At 49.9% G+C, this 18,330-nt stretch overlaps 2 protein-coding genes across 5 annotated transcripts; one reads left to right on the top strand and one right to left on the bottom strand.

The window, feature by feature from the left end:
• Positions 1-7: 7 nt before the first annotated feature.
• Positions 8-15,958, bottom strand: LOC137154446 (uncharacterized). 4 transcript variants are annotated; one of them, XM_067550101.1, is made up of 7 exons: positions 13,245-13,583; positions 12,110-12,342; positions 10,261-10,384; positions 2,429-2,595; positions 1,834-1,907; positions 1,346-1,447; positions 8-605 (listed from the first exon to the last, which is right to left on the bottom strand). In XM_067550101.1, exons 2-7 carry the CDS (start codon positions 12,329-12,331, stop codon positions 437-439), a joined length of 858 nt encoding a protein of 285 aa, XP_067406202.1. In that variant the 5' UTR covers positions 12,332-12,342; positions 13,245-13,583; the 3' UTR covers positions 8-436. The 4 variants fall into 4 exon arrangements, 2 of the variants coding, with proteins under 2 accessions (XP_067406202.1, XP_067406200.1); XM_067550099.1 differs by lacking the exon at positions 13,245-13,583 and adding an exon at positions 12,976-13,164; XR_010920215.1 differs by lacking the exons at positions 8-605; positions 1,346-1,447; positions 1,834-1,907; positions 10,261-10,384; positions 12,110-12,342 and adding exons at positions 14,889-15,016; positions 15,372-15,531; positions 15,925-15,958 and having other exon boundaries at positions 2,463-2,595; positions 13,245-13,781.
• LOC137154445 (hydroxysteroid 11-beta-dehydrogenase 1-like protein B) lies at positions 4,253-8,925 on the top strand. The gene is made up of 6 exons (XM_067550098.1): positions 4,253-4,429; positions 5,626-5,756; positions 6,178-6,289; positions 7,361-7,549; positions 8,227-8,370; positions 8,642-8,925. Exons 1-6 carry the CDS (start codon positions 4,348-4,350, stop codon positions 8,854-8,856), a joined length of 873 nt encoding a protein of 290 aa, XP_067406199.1. The 5' UTR covers positions 4,253-4,347; the 3' UTR covers positions 8,857-8,925.
• Positions 15,959-18,330: the final 2,372 nt, after the last annotated feature.

Genomic DNA, 18,330 nt, shown 5'->3' with positions numbered 1-18,330 from the left:
CACTCGCTGAGAGGGCACTGCCCCTCCAAGTAGCAAAGTGGGGAGGGCTGGTCATGTGACACAGGGCCTTTCCCTGCTCAGGCACTTGTTCAGATCCAGACCAGGACAGCAGTAACTAATAGGCTAGGGGAGAACCTGCTACACATGCCATCTGAAGTGGGGTAGCTTAATGTCCCCCTGCCCACAGACTACCAGCTCTCACTAAAGGAGGAGACCTGTACAGTGATTCATGGGTCTGTTTGCTGATGCTCACCAGCATCATGCCAGCTCTGGCCTATTAGAATTGCCCCACCTGCCAAAGCTTCCCAAGCAATCGATCAGCTAGTCCCTTCACACCATCATCAAGGCCCCTACACAGAAGAGTCCTCACCCACAATCAAGGCGCTTGCATGGAACTTTTTATTCATGTAGTAGCTTTCCATACAGGAAGAGACAATTATGCCCCCTTTGGAGGGGAACTGGGGCCAGGCTTCTCATTATCCATGTCATCTTCTGAGCCACCTTGAAACTTGGACAGCATGGGAGTGTTAAAAACAGAGGCTGTGGATGTCACGTCGGAAGGGCCTGCCTTTTGGGGAGAAGGTTTGGGAATGATCCCAGGAGGCCTAGAACAAGAAAACACTTCCAGTGAGGATGACCAGGGAGAAGTAATGTGATGGGTAGCTAACTCTTGTACCTATCCCTATCTCTTGTTCCGTACAAATAGCTGAGCACTGGTGAGAGGTGTCACAGCACCCCACAGGCATTACTGATAAATTAGGCCAGGCCACACTCCTCTAATGGTTTACATCATGTACATATATACAGGAACAGCACAGTACGAAATGAATTCCCAATGATCAGAACCTACCCGCATAGTGTATTATGGTATTCAAATGTACGACAGTACTAAACATTAATTGCCTCTCCTCCCACACCCAAGCAACAATCTGATCATTGCAGAGTCAATCCTGTAACCTTCATTTCTTAGCACTCTTATGCAATGGACTTTTTCCTCCCCATGGAGGTTCTTGGCCAGCGCAAGGCTGAGATGATGGGATTCCTTCTTCCTGCTAAGCCTGATCCAGCACTGCTGAAGTAGAAGCTTTGCCATCATTGACTTCAGTGAGAACAAGATCAGAACCCTTCATGTGTAACCAAATTCCACTTTCCTTCCTCCAAAAGGAGACCCCACAGTGAGCCAAAAGGCCCCTCCCCAAGGGCCCTATTCTCATCCCTTTCTCACACAAAGCAGCACCTTCTGCCACTTCTTCCATGCGATTGTTTTGTGCAGTACAGTGCTACTCTGAAAGAACAAGGATATCAGAATCTGGTCCTGAGACAGTGGGTAACTAACAAGACTTACCTTGAGAAACTGGTGTATCTCAGCTTATTGATGTGGTTACCAGCCTGGAGGGAGGCATGGAAGCCACCAGGATTCAGCACTATAGCATGCAGATCAACCATGCTGTTGGAAGACAAGGAATTCAGGAAGAGAGCTAACATCGCAGCCACACTGTACAGAGCCCTGGTGTTCACCCTGGTTCTCTGAGGACAAGGGGAACCTGAGGGGGGAGATGTAGTAGGCTGATAGGAACAGACAAGAGGGAAGAGATCCCTGTGTCACACTGACCAGGCTACAGGAGGAACAGCATTAGAGTGGCTGAAGTACATCAAGTATGTATTCAGACCACATCGGACAAGTGCCTGCTTCCCTCTGACTCCATCACAGGTTCATTTTTCCCCTTACCCCGTCACCTATAAGAAGAGGGGACATGCATCCTCCCTTCCTTGGTTTCTCGCCCCCTCCAATCTGTTTGCTAGCCAGTACTGACCCTCCCCAGTGCCTCAAACCTCTTTTGGTTCACTGTTGACATGCCAGCCCAGTGATGCTTCAGGTCAGTGTTTGAAGCTGTTGCTCTGTCCATCTATTGGAAATAAAAGTTCGCGTTAGACAACGGCACACTCACTGTTTCTTCACAAGCAAGCTACTTAACCAGCAACCAGTGCTCCTGCCCCTTCTCCTACAGCCACTCCTGCTGGAAAAGGCTCAGGCTGGGCTGGAGATGCTGGGAGTCTCTGCGCAACGACCAGTCTTACCCCACTGCCTACAGAGCCTCTGCTGGGAGGCTAGAGTTGGAGTAGCTGTGGCCTCCCCCACGACCACTTTCCTACAGAATCTGTGCTGGGAAAGGCTGAGGCTGGAGTAGCTACGGAGAGAGGGCTTCTTCCTAATGGGAGAGCCTTGCTACCTGCTCTGGTCAGGTGCTCTTGTATTAATGCCCAGTACCAGAGTTTACTCCACACGAGAGAGGCCTGCAGCCTGGGACAGGTGCAATGTGCACTGTGCTGCAGTCAGGGTAGAACAGAGCCTGGAGGCTGTGCATGGCTTGAGGATATGGCATCTCTGCCCTAGGAACACAGTAGTGGAAGATCCACACACACAAACCTGTTTGCTCATCAGTTCAGGAAAAGGGCCGAAGACCCTGGGCATGGCGAACTTGGGAGGAACTGTGGGGCCAGAAGCCCTGGCACGGGAGGGGCAGAATCCTCCTTCCAGAGCTTGCTTCTTCCCAGTCACTTGCCTTGGCCATCGCACTTTCACAGCCTTTGCAGCTATGAGAAAAGAAAACAGACACACACCTCCAAAGCATTTCATACCAGCAACCGCAAGGCCTTAGGGTGTGTTTCACTGCCCAGCAGCAGGCAGGGTGCAGTGCAGCTGTTCAGTTTTTGTGACACCACGTATTTAAAAACCAAGCCCTGAGGGGAAATGGACGGCTCAGGGTTTGGTAATAGGCAGTGGAGCCTTTCACCTGTGGCTCAGCTGTCCTGACAGCCCAGGTCAGTGGTGGCAGAAAGCTACCAGCCCGTGGTTGCTGCTTGTGGCCTACAGGAAATAAATGTGGAGGGCCTCAGTCAGGTTCTAGTGGGTGGGAATCCATGTCACCCCAACTGCCCAGGCTACAGAGGAGAATTGCTGGCGGGACAGTGAACGTATGGACATAGGACTTTGCATTCTAGGCCTGTCAATCTAGCACCTTTCACCAGTGGTCAGTTCAGAGAGGACATTTTCCTTAAAACACCTGATTGCTCCCTGCTCAAAGATACTCTCCTCCTGAGATGGAGCAAAATACTGGCGTGCTGGACATTCCCAGTTAACGCCCACAGTTAAAACCGGTTTGATGTATTGGGTTTCAGTTTAATGCATTTGGTCATTCAAATCCAAAAGGGTCCCACTGACTTTGCTTGTCCACCCATTCTACCTGCAGCTCAGCTTTGGCTGAGCACTGCGCAAGAGGGGATCTGGGTTAAACAAGTAAATTGCTGCCCCAGAGCATTCCTCGTCTAGTACAACCTGCTGGCAGTGTGGAAACGGACAGAAAAACTCTCAGATAGGTTCGGTTTGGGATATGGGGGGGGTCGGCGAGACAGTGATAATTCTAGGGGTTTGCTTAATCAATAAACCCTTTATTTTACAATGAACAAGTCTATCCTCATAATAAACAGTTCTATGAATATAATAAACAGTTCCACAGAAAACGATTGCACAGCAAACAGTGATAGCGAAGGGCAGGAGAACTCCAGGTGTGAAAGGACAAAATGTGCCACCCAAGACTTTAGCGTTTCGTGATCTCTCCGGATCAACGCATGGCTGCCAGCGTGTGACACTAGGGTGCCCGGTTTTGGAGTTCCCCAAAGAAGTTACAAGACAAACAGAACAGAGAACACTGCAGATGGGAGAGAGCCACTGTGAGTGATCAGTTCACAGCGAAGCGGGCTGGGGAAGATGTGTCAGCCCGCCGAACTGACACTACCAGGAGATACGCGGGATGCCGGGTAGATTCAATTCCTCTCTGCTACCTGGGTTTGAACTTTTATAGTTTTCTTGGTCAGCAGAGGCTAAGCCCCATTGGTTGCTATTTGCTGCATGACGTTCTAAGGTCATGGCTTGGAGTTTAGCCAACCAGGTGCTCATGATTTCCCCGGGCAGGTATGGACCAGCCAACCAGGTGATTACAATTTTCCCTGGCAGTTGCTGACCACGCACCAGCAGGTGAGGTCGCTTCATTTCCTTATAAAGAGACAGGTAGGTGCGGCTCATCTACTGAGTCAACCCTCCCTAGGCTGCCTCTTTATCCGCCTGGGGTGGGGCAGTGCACGTGGCACTGCAGGTGCCACTATGCAATTTTGTCTCCACAGGCAGGAGGGAGGCAATGCAATGCTCCAATCTGAGGCTGGTGAGAGAAATCACACAGTGGCATAGGCTGAAATCAGATTGTGACCCTCACTTGCTTATCACTGGGACATGATAGAGCCTGCTGGGTTGAATGATTAACTTTAGTGTCTATACACAGGGCTGATACAATGGCTGCAATCAGGCTTCTTCTCTCACTCCTTGTTGGCCTATGTGCTTATTATTTCTACAGCCAAGAAACCCTATCTGCAGGTAAGCAAAGCTGGAGGGCCCCCAGGGAATTCACCCCCCAGGCACACAGGGGGACTAGAGCTGACTCCATGTTACAGATCAGATCCTTCCTGATTGCCAAAAACTCGGCTGAAACCAGGCAGCAGCTAAACCCCTTTTGTGGCACTCTCAGTTCAGTGCAAAGGGAAAAGGTGACTCCCATTTGGAGCCTGCTGTCAACAGTCAAAGCAACTGAGACTACTTTCTAAAAGTAAGTTAGATGTACACCGATGGTCTATTTAAGAGGCATGTGGAAAGTTGGAAGTGAAAAATAAGAGGTGAACAGAGAGAATGGTCAGTGTAAAAGGCGTAATGAAGCAGGGAGTGTGAGGCTCAGTCTCCACTAACTCCAGCGAGTTTAGAAAACACAAAATGGTGACAGGAAACGAGCCCGAACCATGCCCTAAGACAAGCCAGATACTTTACTAAGGACGGGCAATCACACTGGAAGCTTGTGGCTACAGCAGAAGATTTCCTCTGGATGGCAACAAAGGAGGAATGCTTGTTCTGTATAGCAAGGACAGACCAGGGCTCGACATCATTTCAGAGGCAGGGGAACCTGAATATCAGGAAAAGGAGAAAATATCTCTTTCTAAAAGGAGCCCTTGAGAGAACCAGCTTTCTGGGGCTTGCCATGAGCTCTCTCAGGGGACTGGGAACTATCACAGGAGCAATGCCTTTAGGGAATATGCTTTCTGAATAGTGGGCAAGGCCATGTTTGCGGAGAGGTGCATTAGCCTGTGGAATAGTCTTCCAAGGGAAATAGTGGAAACCCCACTACTTGGGGCATGTAAAGCAAGCCTGGACAAACCCTAGTAAATGTACCATAACCTGTACTAGCACGGAGAGGGATGGGGTGACATGATAGGTCCTTTCCCTTCCTAACTTGTCCAATTACACATAAACCCATATCACAGGTGGTCCCTGCTTCGCAGGTCAGGCTGATCAAAGGTGTACAAACAATTTAGTGCTAGTACTCAGCACTTTACAGACCCATACTCTCAGTACCCCTGGGAGCATCACTACCTCCATTTTACAGAGGAAGAGACAGACCCTCTTCGATGGCACATGTTGTTGGGATTTAGAGAATGAGTGCTGGAGAGCTGGGGCTCCCTGATGCCCAGGATATTAGAGAAGCAGTGGGGCAAATTCCTGCTAACAGCCTTTTAAACCTCCAGAAATGGTGCAAGGGAAGCGTGTCCTGGTCACTGGTTCGAGCACTGGGATTGGGGAGCAAATAGCGTACGAGTTTGCACGAATGGGAGCCCACCTGCTCCTCACCGCCAGGAGGGAGAAGCAGCTGAAGGAGGTAAGACCCCAAAGGAATGCAACTCAAAGAGGGGGGAGAAATGGAACATTTGAATTCCTTTTAAACCAGGATGCAGAGGTGCCCAATGTGTCTTGACCTTTGGCCATTCCCATTACAACCCCCTTCTCTCAACAGAAGATGTATTCACACCCGAGGCCAGGATGTGGCCTTGAGCATGCTGCTGCCAATCATCATTTCTTTGCTCCTCTGCCCAATGTGATTCCTCAGCTGCATCCACTTCCTTCTATTTCATGCTAGACCAAGCTCCTGGCCCGTTAATTAACCTGGGGCGAACTGGAGCAGACAGCTGCACGCTCTACTCACTGCTATGCAACAGCTGCAATGCGGAAGGCTGCACAGCCTGCTTCATTGTCAAGTTCTTTGGTCCCAATGACGCTGAAAGCTGCTCTTTTCTCTTCAGGTGGCACAGAAATGTCTGGAACTGGGGGCAAGTTCTGCCAGGTACGTGGTGTGCGACATGAACAACTTGATTTCAGCCCAGAATGTCATTGAAGAAGCCAGGAACAAACTGGGTAAACATTTCTCTCTTCCCTCCTTTTCCTTGTCCTCCTGGTACAGGGAAGGGGACAGATTTCCCCTGGGTGACCTACTCCAATCACCTGTGCTGCCTTTCCCTGAAACGGGATGTTGCATTCTTCTGCTAGCAGGAAAAAGCTTAACCATCCTAGGGCTTGGCCCAGTCATGCAGATTTCCAAACACTGGTTCCCTGTAGGGTTAGTGGAGCTCTCTTTTTAATAACTAGTTTCTTCAACTGGCAGCAGAGATTTCCAGAGTGTCCGGTTTCGCTGGGCTTCCCCATGCCCCAGCTGGGTCATCCCTGCACGACACGTCAGTGGTAGCAAGGCAACTTCACTGGAAAGTTGAACATGCATTAGTGTTATTCCATCACAGATGTCGGGGCCCTCCATGGAAAAGGGTGTTTGCTTTAATCAACACTTACTGCTTCATCCCAAGCCTCCTGTGCTTGGTGTCAGATGGAATAAGCACCATCTCTCACAATGGAGCACTCAAGCGTGCACTGAGTAGCTGCAGGCAAGTCAGACATACAGTGGGTGCTGGGTCGGATGCATCGGGAGAAAGTCTGCAGTGAGAGTGGGGTAGGCCTCCAGCAGTCTGCACAGAGGAAGGAAAAACAGAGCCTGACTGCATCTGCCTGAGATGGCTCCGCTGGTGTATGAGCAGGATGAAGTTGTGAGTGTTTCTCTATTAGGGCCCTGACTCCAAAGCCATCAGCCATCATGAGCATCAGCAGGAGGGTATCTGGGAATAGCTGATGTGCATTCCGACTCTGGGGAACTAAGAGTGGGAGTTAGGTTGGGACCCTGGCTGACAATACCAAACACAGTCCAGTTCCATTCCCTTCCAGTCTATGGGAGTTGAGTTATGGATTCCGGTTGCAGTATGTCCAGCCCCACCTAAGAAATATTTTTGATGAAATGTGAGTGGTTCCCAGTGCGGATCTGCTGATCCTATTAGGGCTCGGATTCGGAACGGCTGCTCTCTTGGAGGGGGGAGGGCAGACAGTGCACCAAGAATAGATGCACGTATTTCACCTGAATCCATGTTTCCTCTTCTCTTTCAGGGGGTCTTGACTACCTGGTTTTGAACCACGTTGGGGGAAGTGGCCATTTTGGCCCATTCCAAGGAGACATGGCAGCAGTGACCAGCTCCATGACTGTCAACTTCTTGAGCTACGTCCAACTGACAGTTTCTGCACTGACCATGCTGCAGGAATCTCAAGGCAGCATCATTGTCATATCCTCCCTGAGTGGTAAGGAAGGCTGCTCCTTTCAGTTACCAGTGAACACATCCAACCTGCCCTACTCTGAGTCAAACCAACCTCATGGCTAACAATACTGCTGGAATCATTATCTTGCTTCCTCCTCAGCAAAAGCCATTAGTTACAACCACAGGCAATCTCTTCCTGCCTGTTACAAGGGCTTTTAGTTCCAGAGAACTTTTGTCAACTCTTTGGTGGCAGAGGATGAGTAATTACAGCTGTCCTCCAAATCTGTCTTCCAAAATGCTCCGTACAACCCGCTCACTGGGATCACTCACCCATCACTGAGATGCAGCCACCCTGGGGGTTTAGTCTGAGTACTGACTCAAAGCAGAGTAAAGAGTTCCACCTACCAAATAATCAAAACTACAGATGTCCCCTGGAGGTCTCCTCCCAAGTACTGACATGCTCTGACACTACTTAGCTTGTGAGGTTCCATGGGATCCCAGCAAAAGCTGGTAGGGCTGTCCCATCTTCTAGAAGATCTGTGTGGTGGCTGAGATCAGTTATGCAACAGAAAAATGATCTGAACAGTATTTAGACTTGGATCTCCGTGAGAGACTTCAGTTTGTCATCTGACAGCTCCCTCTACCTAAAACCATTTCCCTCAGCAAATCATTTCTTTGGGGGAACTTCTCCACTATTCCTATTGCTTTGATTCTCCTCAGGTCGCATAGGAGCCCCGTTCAGCCTCTCATACAGCGCGGCCAAGTTTGCTCTGGAAGGATTCTACAGCTCGCTACGCAGGGAGCTGCACCTTCGGCAGATCAGTCTCTCAGTCACTGTTGCTGTGCTGGGATATATTGACACAGGTAAAACAAAAATGCTACTCTCTACTGGGCAGACTCAAGCATTAGGCTACAACGCATAGTGCAGAAGGAGATATTTATCAGGATGATGTTTATCAGGGGAATAAGGGAAGGTCAGGAGATTTATTACAGGATGGTGATCTTAAGAACTACAGAAAAGGTTTGGGAATTGGCTCCTGTAGTTCAGAGAGTTTATGTTCCTCAATGCATCCAGAACGGTTTAATCTGGGAGGGAAGAAGATGCCCCCCATGATTATTGTTCCCTTTATCCTAGACAACGCTTTGAAAATCATCGGTGATAAAATCACCATGCAGGCAAGTCCCAAAGAAGAGTGTGCCCAGGAAGTGGTGCGGGCCGGTGTGCTGCGACATCGAGAGGTCATATATCCTTACTGGAGCCTAAAGCCTCTGCTGCTGCTGAAGGAATGGGCGCCAGGCCTGATGGAAAGGCTGCTGGACAAATTCTTCATCCTGGAAAACATCCTCTAAGCCTCAGGGCAGTTCAGTTTCACATGGAAGCACAATAAAAAGAAAATGGTGCTCAAGCAGTAGGGCCAACTGAAATGCTGGACTCGTGTTTGTGCTGGACATAATCTTTCCAAAGTGCATGGAAAGGGTAGGGAGAGCGAAGATTTCCCCGATGATCCCCAAAATACACACTTCAGGGCTAGGCAGGGCCATGAGACACAGCTCCATCCTTCACTCGTCTCTAGCATCTGGACACCTTGACATGTACAGCTTACAGCCTCCTCTAATCGGACTGTAACCCCCAGCCTGGCCTAAGGTCATGTGCCACTGCCATAGACTAACTGTAGTTCCATGCATTCGACCCCAGAGTGGGGATACAGAGAGATCACTTCTCTGTCAAGGGCTGTCCTTTCCCTGCTCTTCTGACTAAGCAATTCAAAACTATGCAGTTGTAAAGGCTTCTGGGCAGGCCTCAGAGCTGCTGTCTGCCAATTAGATCAGGTTGAGGGAACAGTGCCACAGTCTCTCTGTTTCAAACTGTAGTATGTCAATACACACAAGGGAACTTTTAGTGTGCATAAGCAGGGTCCACATGGACAGTTAGTGTGCAGCACACTGAAGCGCTGTAGATTTACACTCCAGCTTACCACACAGTGAGTGCTTACACACACAGGAAACATCAGAGCCATGTCTTTTTTAGGGTGGGGTAGACTGGGGTGAAAGTGCCCAACAGAATACAAACAAGCTAATTAACAAACAATTCTAGCTGATATTTTTATAGCGTCTTTCATCCCAGAGTTCCCAAAGTGGTTCACAAACTTATATACATAAACAACCACTAAAACACAGCCAGCTCTGGGGTAGGAAAGTGGCAAATAGGCACACAACTGGTGCACAGTGAAAGGGAAATTTTTGCCAAGGACAATGAGACAAACGGGGGAGGCTGTGTTGTCCAGGCACTAAGCTTAGCATCAGAAGACCTCGGTACAATTCGCAGCCATGTCACCAACTCTCTGTGAGACCTTCAGTTAGTCACTTCACCTCCCCATACCTATTCCTTCATAGGTAACAGAGATAATTAATACTGCTTATCCCTCTTCGTAAAGCACTCTGAGATCTAGGGATTAAAAAGCACTAGAGAGATGCTAGCTAAATGAAATTGCCTCAGAAACAGGAAAGGTGGATTGAAGACCGCACTTTCAGAAAGCTCAGATGTTTCAAGCTTGTGCTTAGAGTCCTGAGCTAGCCCTTCCCAATAGGGAAAGGCACCGTGATAACTCTGCTGCATTTTCTCTTCTGCATCACAAGCCACAGACTAGAGAGAGGGGATGGGGGAGCCTAAGATTGGGAGGCAGAGGAGCCAAGAGGGGAAACTGCCTAGCGTTGTGCTGCAGGCCTGAATGGAGGCTGAAGCACAGGAATTACCCCGAGCATAGTTGTTCACTTTCTGCATGTCTCGTTTCAGCTGCACCACCTTCTCTTGCAGCTCCGCAATCCCCACATAGTTACAGTCATTCATCTCTCCCTGAAGTGTCCAGAAAAACTTGGCCTACAAAACAACATGGGGGAAAGGGAGGGTAAGGCACTGCTATTCGCATTGGCAGTGGGTGCTGCTCTCTAATAGACAAGGTGGACTGTTGGTTCACAAAACCACCTCACCATCTCTCTAGGATCCCACGTACCACCTGTTATGGCTTTGAAGTTCTGTTTGTGATTTTAGATCACTAACATTCCCATTGCACATGGAGCCTGATTTTCAGTTTCTCTGTTCCCGTACTTGGGGCAGGGATGGAAGCTGAGGGGAGAAAGGGACAAAGGTAGCTTTAAGCTACTTTTTTACTCCCCTATTCTGATGTTGAGTAAGGCTATGCCTGGCCCCGAGTGTGAGTTGGAGCAGCCTCTGGGCTGCTCTAATATTCTGCTTCTCATAGCCCCCTATGGATAAGGTTAAGATTTTGTCATGGTTATTTTTAGTAAAATCACAGGCAATAAACAAAAATTCACGGAAGCCCCTCGCTCTGACTTTAGCTAAAAATAACTGTGACAAAAATGGGAGGGGGACCGATTCAGAACTCACCGCTGCTGCCGCTCTGGGTCCCCCAGGTGCTGCAGCAGTTCAGAGCTCCATGGTTCCCCATGGCGGCTGAGAGCTCTGGGGTCTCTGCGCTGCCTGTGGTGTGGCTGGGAGCTGCCAGGGACTCCCACAGTGGCTGAGAGCTCCAGTCCCACTGCTCCAGGGCAGTAGCAGAAAATGTCACAGGAAGTAACAGATTCCATGACAATCTTAGCCCTACCTATGAACCCTGTTAAGCAGAGCAGATGTAGTGCTGTGCAATCTGGCCATCCCCTCTTTACATTCCTATGCTAAGGACCAGGAGCAGGACTGGTGTAGAGCTTTTACACTGGTCAGGGCAGCTCAGGCCACAAGGAGCAGTCTCATTTATGCTCACTTTAAGGCCCATTTACACTGCCAGAGCAGTGACTTACAGAATCATCAGGTGCCTTCAGCTTTCCATTAGATTCATGTGGGTTGGAATCAGGGGAAAGTTAGTGTCACAGTGAGCAGATAGGCAGCTAGAGAGTGTATCCAAGTCAACCTAAGCAGCCCTTACTACAGGGAAAAGGAGGAAGTACAATAGCTTCAGTATCACGTTCTCTGTCTCTTCTCTCCTCTAGTCCGCGCACACTCCCCTGGCAAACAAAAAAAAAACTCAAAAACTGTAATTTTTCCATGTGGTGAGAGGAATTTGCTACCATTATTCCTCACTAGTGGAAATCACATGACCGAATTCATATCGACCAGGCTGAACATATCTCACCACAATTTGTGATTTCAATAACACTTAACTTCCCATAAGGGTTGGATCGCTCTCCAAATAGCAACCTGAGAATCAGAGTCAACAGGTAGAGACTAGAGCACTGGTCTCAACCTAGCACTTCATTCCCCAGTCCCAGAAGAGTGTGATCCAGGTCATGTGATGGGGCTTCATCTAGGCTTTTCCATGCTGGGGGCAGGGAAGAACACCGAGGGCTGCAGGTTTTGGGAAAGCTCATATACAATTTGGAAAACAGAAACTTTTCCCTCCTCTTGTGGAAGCAACCTAAGGAAGGAGTGGTGATGTAAAACTACAAGGTGATTTGTCTCATTAATAAAGCAGCCAGAGTCCTGGCTCTGAGAGATACAGTCTCTCGCTGTCATTCCTGATAAAATCTCCCCCCAATAATCTCAGATATTTGGGGTAAACTGTTGGCCAGGAAAAGGCACTTCAGGTACCTTTAAAAATGATGCCAGGCCAGCTTCCTCCTTCTCTATCTGCTTCCGCTTTCGCATGACCCTCTCACAGATCCCTGGGCTCTGCTCCATGTTTGTATACAGTTCTTGCAGGCACTGCTCAGTGTAGGATAAAGACTGTACTTCAAAGTCCTCGGGGGAAATCAGCTTGCAGAATGACATACTGAGGGGGTACTCATTGTCAAATTCATCCAAGGTCTCCATCCTACACTTCACTGGAGAAAGTAAGGCAGGCAGTAAAGCTACCCTGAATGGGAAAGGGAGCCAGCATGCTGCTTTTCCATCCTGAGGCCCTGACACACCAGAGCATAGATTGCTGGTGTGGGAGGAGCTCATAGCTACTCTAGTGCCAGCCACTCCTGGCAAGGGTCTGTAGGGAATAGAGTTGCTGAAAGCTTCAGGACAGAGCCCCCTCCCATGCACAGGGAAATAAGGTGCTAAGTGATCCCCGTGGGTGGGGCTTCTCTGTAGGTTCCTCCCCACACAGAAGCATTTTCCCCAAAGGCAGTACTGGGACCACGACCTGCATCTCCTTTGAGGGAGGGGACTTCTAGCTGGGGAGAGGGGCTGGCTCAATGCCACTGAGGAGCCAAGTTCCCTTCCCAAGAGGCAGCAGCAGAGCAGCCTCCCCCCAGGCTCTCCCCTGCCCAGAAGGTGAGGGCCCCACAACCTCCACGTCTGTCCCCACCGCCCCGCCCGGTGCAGCCAATGCCCCCGTGAGACACGTGGGTGTCAGAGTGACAGGCCGTGGGCGACAGGAGCATTACCCACAAGCACAGGTGGGGCTGGACTAGACCACGATGCCCCCTCCTCACTCACGGACAAGCAACAAGGGGCCCTCCACCAACCTGGAGAGGGGCAGCCTGGCCCCACCGGCCTAGTCACACCGGGGAGCTGCTCACCCAACCCTGCACCACTGACAGGAGGGAAGAGGAACAGCCCCACTCCCGGGGGGGGGGGAGGGGAGAAGGGAAGTGGACGTGGCTCTTGGTCTGTCTTCTCCCGTCCCAGGGGGCCGTGAGCGGGGCTCTATAAAACCCACTATGGGACAGGGCGAGGGGCGTGGCTCCGTGTCCCATATGGGGAGGGGAAGTGGGCGGGGCTCCGTGTTCCTTACCCCCCCGGGGGTGGGCGGGGCTCACGAACTCCCTGTCCCCTGTGTCGCTGCTGTTCTCGCGGGGTCGGCGGCTGCCCGAACACGTGCCCCTAGCGGCCCAATCGGGGAGGTAAGCGCGTGGGCCTGATTCGTGACAATACGCTAGCGGCGTCACAAGTTGTGAGGGCGTGGTCACTACGTCACTCCGGGGAACCCAGCGCTCGCGCCGCCTCGCCGGCGGCTCCCCTCCCCTGGGTGGGGCGCGCGCGGGTCTTGTTTCCTCGCCCACTCCGCGTGCCCCACTCCCGGCTCAGGCCGGCGGCGGTTGGCCTGGTGCCAGTGCGGTGCGCGCGCCGCAGAAACAAGGGCAAGAGGCGGTGGCAGGCGGATGCCGGGTTTTATTGCGCGCGCAGCGGGGGCCGGCCCCGGCCCCGGCCGGTCAGCGGCAGTGGGCGGAGTCCAGGTTCTTGTTGTCCGGGTTGTAGGGCGCCCCCGCGAAGCAGATGGCGGCTTGGCGGTCGCACTCGCAGATGAACATCTCGCACTCGTCGTTCTTTGCTGCGGGGGGAAGGGAGGCGGCGTCAGCGAGGCAGAGCGGGCCCTGGGCCACGTCCGGCGGGAGGCAGCAGGCCGAGACTAACCCCCCGCCAACCCCCCCCGAGAGACGAGGGTGGGGGCGGGGGCAGAGCCTGTGCGCGAGCCTCTCCGGCCAGGCGGCCACATCTCGCCAATCCCCCGCCCAGCCCGCACCCACGCGGGAGCGACATGTTCCCGCCCTGCGAAGGGCGGGCAGTGCAAGGTGTCCCCGCAGAGACCAGGACGGACGGACGGACGGACGGACGGACTGACTGCGCGGCGCACTCCAGTGTCTGATTCGTTTTACCCCTTCTCTGCTCCTGACCCCGCGTGTGGCAGTTGGGCCCGTTCCCTTCGGGGTCACCGGCCCCGGGGGTCGCTGGGAGCGGTCGCGGCAGCGTTACTCTGAGGGAGAGCGCTGTTAGCCGAGGCGGTTTCGATCTAATAGGAAGCTTTAAATCTTCCTAGGCGGTCAGGAGAATTTGCAGCCAAAGTGATTGTCGGTGCTGGCAAGTGAAGCCGACAAACTAAAATATTTGTATTCCTTCCCTTCATTCTCCCACCTACTCCCTTTAATTGGAAAGGCTGTTAGGGCACTTTACTTCCAATACACACCGCTACTGAAATGCAGCCACCCCGAGTGAAGAGCCGCAGACGAATAACTCTCAGCAGTAGAAGGAGAGGAAATTATGGGCCAGATCCTTGGCCAAACCTCCTCTTGTAAGAACTGATCTGAAATTTAATAGCTCGAAAGAAAAGATGGGAGCTGTTTGTACCGGAAAACTCAGTTTAGCAGGACAAAGGGCTTTGTCCTTCAGGGTGTGTCTCAGATACAAACTTACAATCCCAGGGCATTGAGGCCTTTCAGACCTGAGCTATAGGCAGTGCTGTGTAGAATGAGATTGCTACAGCATCTCTGCGGGGAGGTATGCACACTCCTTGCAAACACCATCTCTGCTGATGTGGGTGATGGGATGGTGGGGAGTCTGCTTTTAGGAAGCACCTTCGTGCTGAGGGAGATGGAGCTTGGATCAAACCCCTGTAAAAAAGGAAACAGTGGCTGAAGTGAAATAATAGAGGCAGACATACTACTACAGGTAATGGTGTTGCCCGAGCAGCTGTAGGTGTACAGTTCTGTGTAAGGGTTGTCCAGGAGTCCTTTACATTGTGGATGCTGCTTGGCCTGATGATAGCAGTTATCATGCACCTGACAGCACCTGTGAATCAAGGGAGAATACATTCAGCACCATTTACACAGACAAGCTCAGCTGGCTAGTTCTAAGTTACCTAACAGATGGATTTTCTGGACAGGGCTCTGAGCAAAAGAGCACAATGATCAGACAGTAAACGTAGGGCACCTCTGAAGAGAAAAGTAGTCTGCCAGATAAGGATTAAATTCTCGGTCTTAATTGTTCTACATTCATTTACATCAATAGCGTTGCAGTGGCGTATTTTGGGTACAAAGCCCTGTGCTGTATCTTTAAATCAGATCTCCCCCATTTGTTTCTTTCTTGGCTGCTACTTAGTACCGCTACAAGAGTTGCTACTGCAAGAAGGCAGAGTCTCACCAACCTGTCAAGATCATCCACTGGTGTTCCACTGCCTCCCAAGCCACAGTAGCAACCGTAGTTATTGTAATCAAGCAGTGGGTTGCTGTTTGGGATAGTGCATTTGATCATCGCACGGAACTGCCACACAGCCCGGGAGAGGTTAGCGGCCCAGGCCGCCCCTGCTGAGAAGAAATACAAATAGGTTGGAGTTATACCTGACCATTAGCAGACAATCTGTGTTCATGTCTCAGAGATGCCCTGGTTCCCTTATAGCTGTAACCAACCTGATATCAATCCCAGAGCCTAAAGACTGGAGAATGGGGGAGGATGAGAAAATAATTTCTTCATGGGTTTTTGAAGTTAAAAGTGCTAATGCTCCTGTCTATCAAGAATGGGGTTCTGCAAAGGCAGCTTCTGAAGGTGAATTACCCATTGTCCAATTGTCACTTTCCATAGGTTACCTGTCTGCTCCCATATGTGTGGCCAGTTCATACCCACCAAGACCTCCAGGCTGTGTTGCATGTGTGAAACAGACAGACAGAGAGTGTAAGCACAAGTGAATGATGCAGACATACCTGAAAACAGCAAAATGAGCAGGATGAATTTCATTCCTTCAGCAGTGTATGGAAAATATATGTCTGTGGTCTGCATCAGTCTCTTTATATTAGAGCCTTATTGTGATACAGGTGTGATAACAGGCCAGTGTTTACATAGCTGAATGCAGACTTCTGTCAGGGGACATGGGATCACAGATTATAGCAAGGTTGGCTGAAGGTCAGCAGTTACTTTGGCAGGAGCCAACAAGCCAGCTGCATACTCAGGGGGTTTTCTTTTAAAATTAATATGCTTGTCTAACAAGCTACCGTCCTAAAATAAATTCTGTATATGCATAAAATGGATACAGTTTAGCATGGGCAGCAGCAGCTCATGATCCCCAAACACAAAGCTTGAATAACTGTCTCCAAGCCCAGACAGTGGGGGCTCTCTGGCGAGACTAGCACCAATGGTGGCTGTTGTGATGGTGACTCTTGTGACACAAATACCTATCCTCCTAGGAACTAGCCTGACATTTTCATGGCACCCTGTTTTATTTTCAGTCCTGAAAATGCACATGGGTTCTCCTGGCCTCATCCAAATGACAGGGCAAAAGGAATTTACCCCATTCTGAATGGTCTTCTGTCATGAGGTGAGCAGCAAGGTAGAGGGGGCATGTGATGCTAAGGGACAAGCAGGCTGTTATTTTGAAAACATGGAGGAGGGAGAGGGTCACTGAATGTTTGGCAAGTGTAGGAACCAGAGGAGTTGGAATGTCTCTCAGTATCTTAGGGAGCAGAAGCAGGGAACAGCCATAACATGGAAAATATTGGCAGTAGGATGTAAACAACAGAGAAGAGGAATGTAGAAAGGCATGGTCAGAGGAATGAACATCAGTTATTATGGCTGCAGTTCCAGATCAGAATTCAGAAAAGATCCAGCAGGGCTTTCACTGAGATTCAAACTGAGAGTGGGCACCAGGAGAAAAGTGAGCTCATTCTAGTGCAGGAGTAGGCCTTGACTGGACAAAATTGTGGCTATGTTAGCATCTTGCCAAAAGAAATATACAAACTAATTGTGGCTAGTGTGAAATGGGGAAGATATCAGCCAACCTAATTTTTTATGTCATGCTGTGCTCCCTGGGCTGCTGGGATCAAGATGGCAGGTCACAAGATGCAAAGTGCCATCTTCACAGGCAGCATTAAAACTAAAGATGAAGGGGGGCAGTGCTGTAGAGATAACTGGCCTGTATTTGGCCAGTGGAACCCACTCTGCAACCCCCTTTCTAGCAGGCAATGGAGAATACCAGCTCCTTAACATTTCCTTTCTCCATGCATCAAAAAAAAAAAAACATCTTGGAAATACAAATGTTTCACTCTAATACACTGTATTTCAGGAAGGATGACCTAACTCCCCACATTAAGAGAAATCTTAGCACTAGAGACTTAACCAAGTGCACCTCTAATTAGCACTGCACCCCAGGTCTCCCTCTAGCTATGATCCCACTGACCCATGATGTCTCTGGGAACAGCTGCAGCCACTTATTTCCAGTCAGATGTTATCAGATTGATGACAAAGTTGCAAATGGAAAGAACTGTTGATGAATTGATTCTAGGAATAAGCAGGTGGTATGGTACCCACACTCCTGGAAAGACAAACCATCTAGCTTAAAGAAAGAGCCAAATTTATCCATAATGTAACTTCAACTTCAGCAGTTACTCCAGGGGTGGATTGGGTCTGGTATTTTTAACTCACCCACCTGATTAGCATTTATCTCAGAGATACTGTTTTCCCAGCACTAGCTTCTGAATTAATTGTGATGGATGCACCTAGTCACGTTTCTCACATGGCTTTGCTAATTTGCAGATCATCAGTGATTTTAAATAAAAGTGGACTTAAAACACAAGCAACTCCCCACCTCCCTGCAACCTACCCAATACTTAATTTTTTATCATTCCCTCTAATCTGTGGTCCTTCAGACACTTTTCAATGTCTCGATTTTTATGGCTGTCTAATTCAAGTGCTTACTAATATCCCAATATTCTAGCTACCGTGTTTCCCCATGGCTCCTTATTTTGTGCTTTGTGTGATCGAGTCTTTCCAGAACTATTTTTATAAATAAAAGCTTGCCATATTTATTACATATGGTTCCATTATCCTCAAGAGACGCAACTACACTGAGACTTTTAGCCAGTTTTCCCACTATGTCTAGTACCTGTACCACCTCACCAGAATTAGCAGAATTGGAAGACTGACCACTTCCATTTTTATCAACCTGTCTTCTAACCCTTCTCGGAGTAGATCTAGTCACTATGGCCACTAAACCGCTGGGTGGCCAGTCTACACTAGTGCTCCTACCATTTCAAACACTGGTGGAACTGCACAAGGGCTAGAGAAAGGGTGGGAGAACGGCTTTAAATTCTCAGTGTAGACTAGGCCTCTATGCT

This window comes from Emydura macquarii, unplaced genomic scaffold (assembly GCF_026122565.2).
Source record: "Emydura macquarii macquarii isolate MOO-44397 ecotype Brisbane River unplaced genomic scaffold, CSIRO-AGI_Emac_v2 contig_1254, whole genome shotgun sequence".
NCBI classification, from domain to species: domain Eukaryota; kingdom Metazoa; phylum Chordata; order Testudines; family Chelidae; genus Emydura; species Emydura macquarii.
The sequence above is the reverse complement of the archived record's forward strand: the minus strand, read 5'-3'. Positions and strand labels throughout refer to the sequence as shown.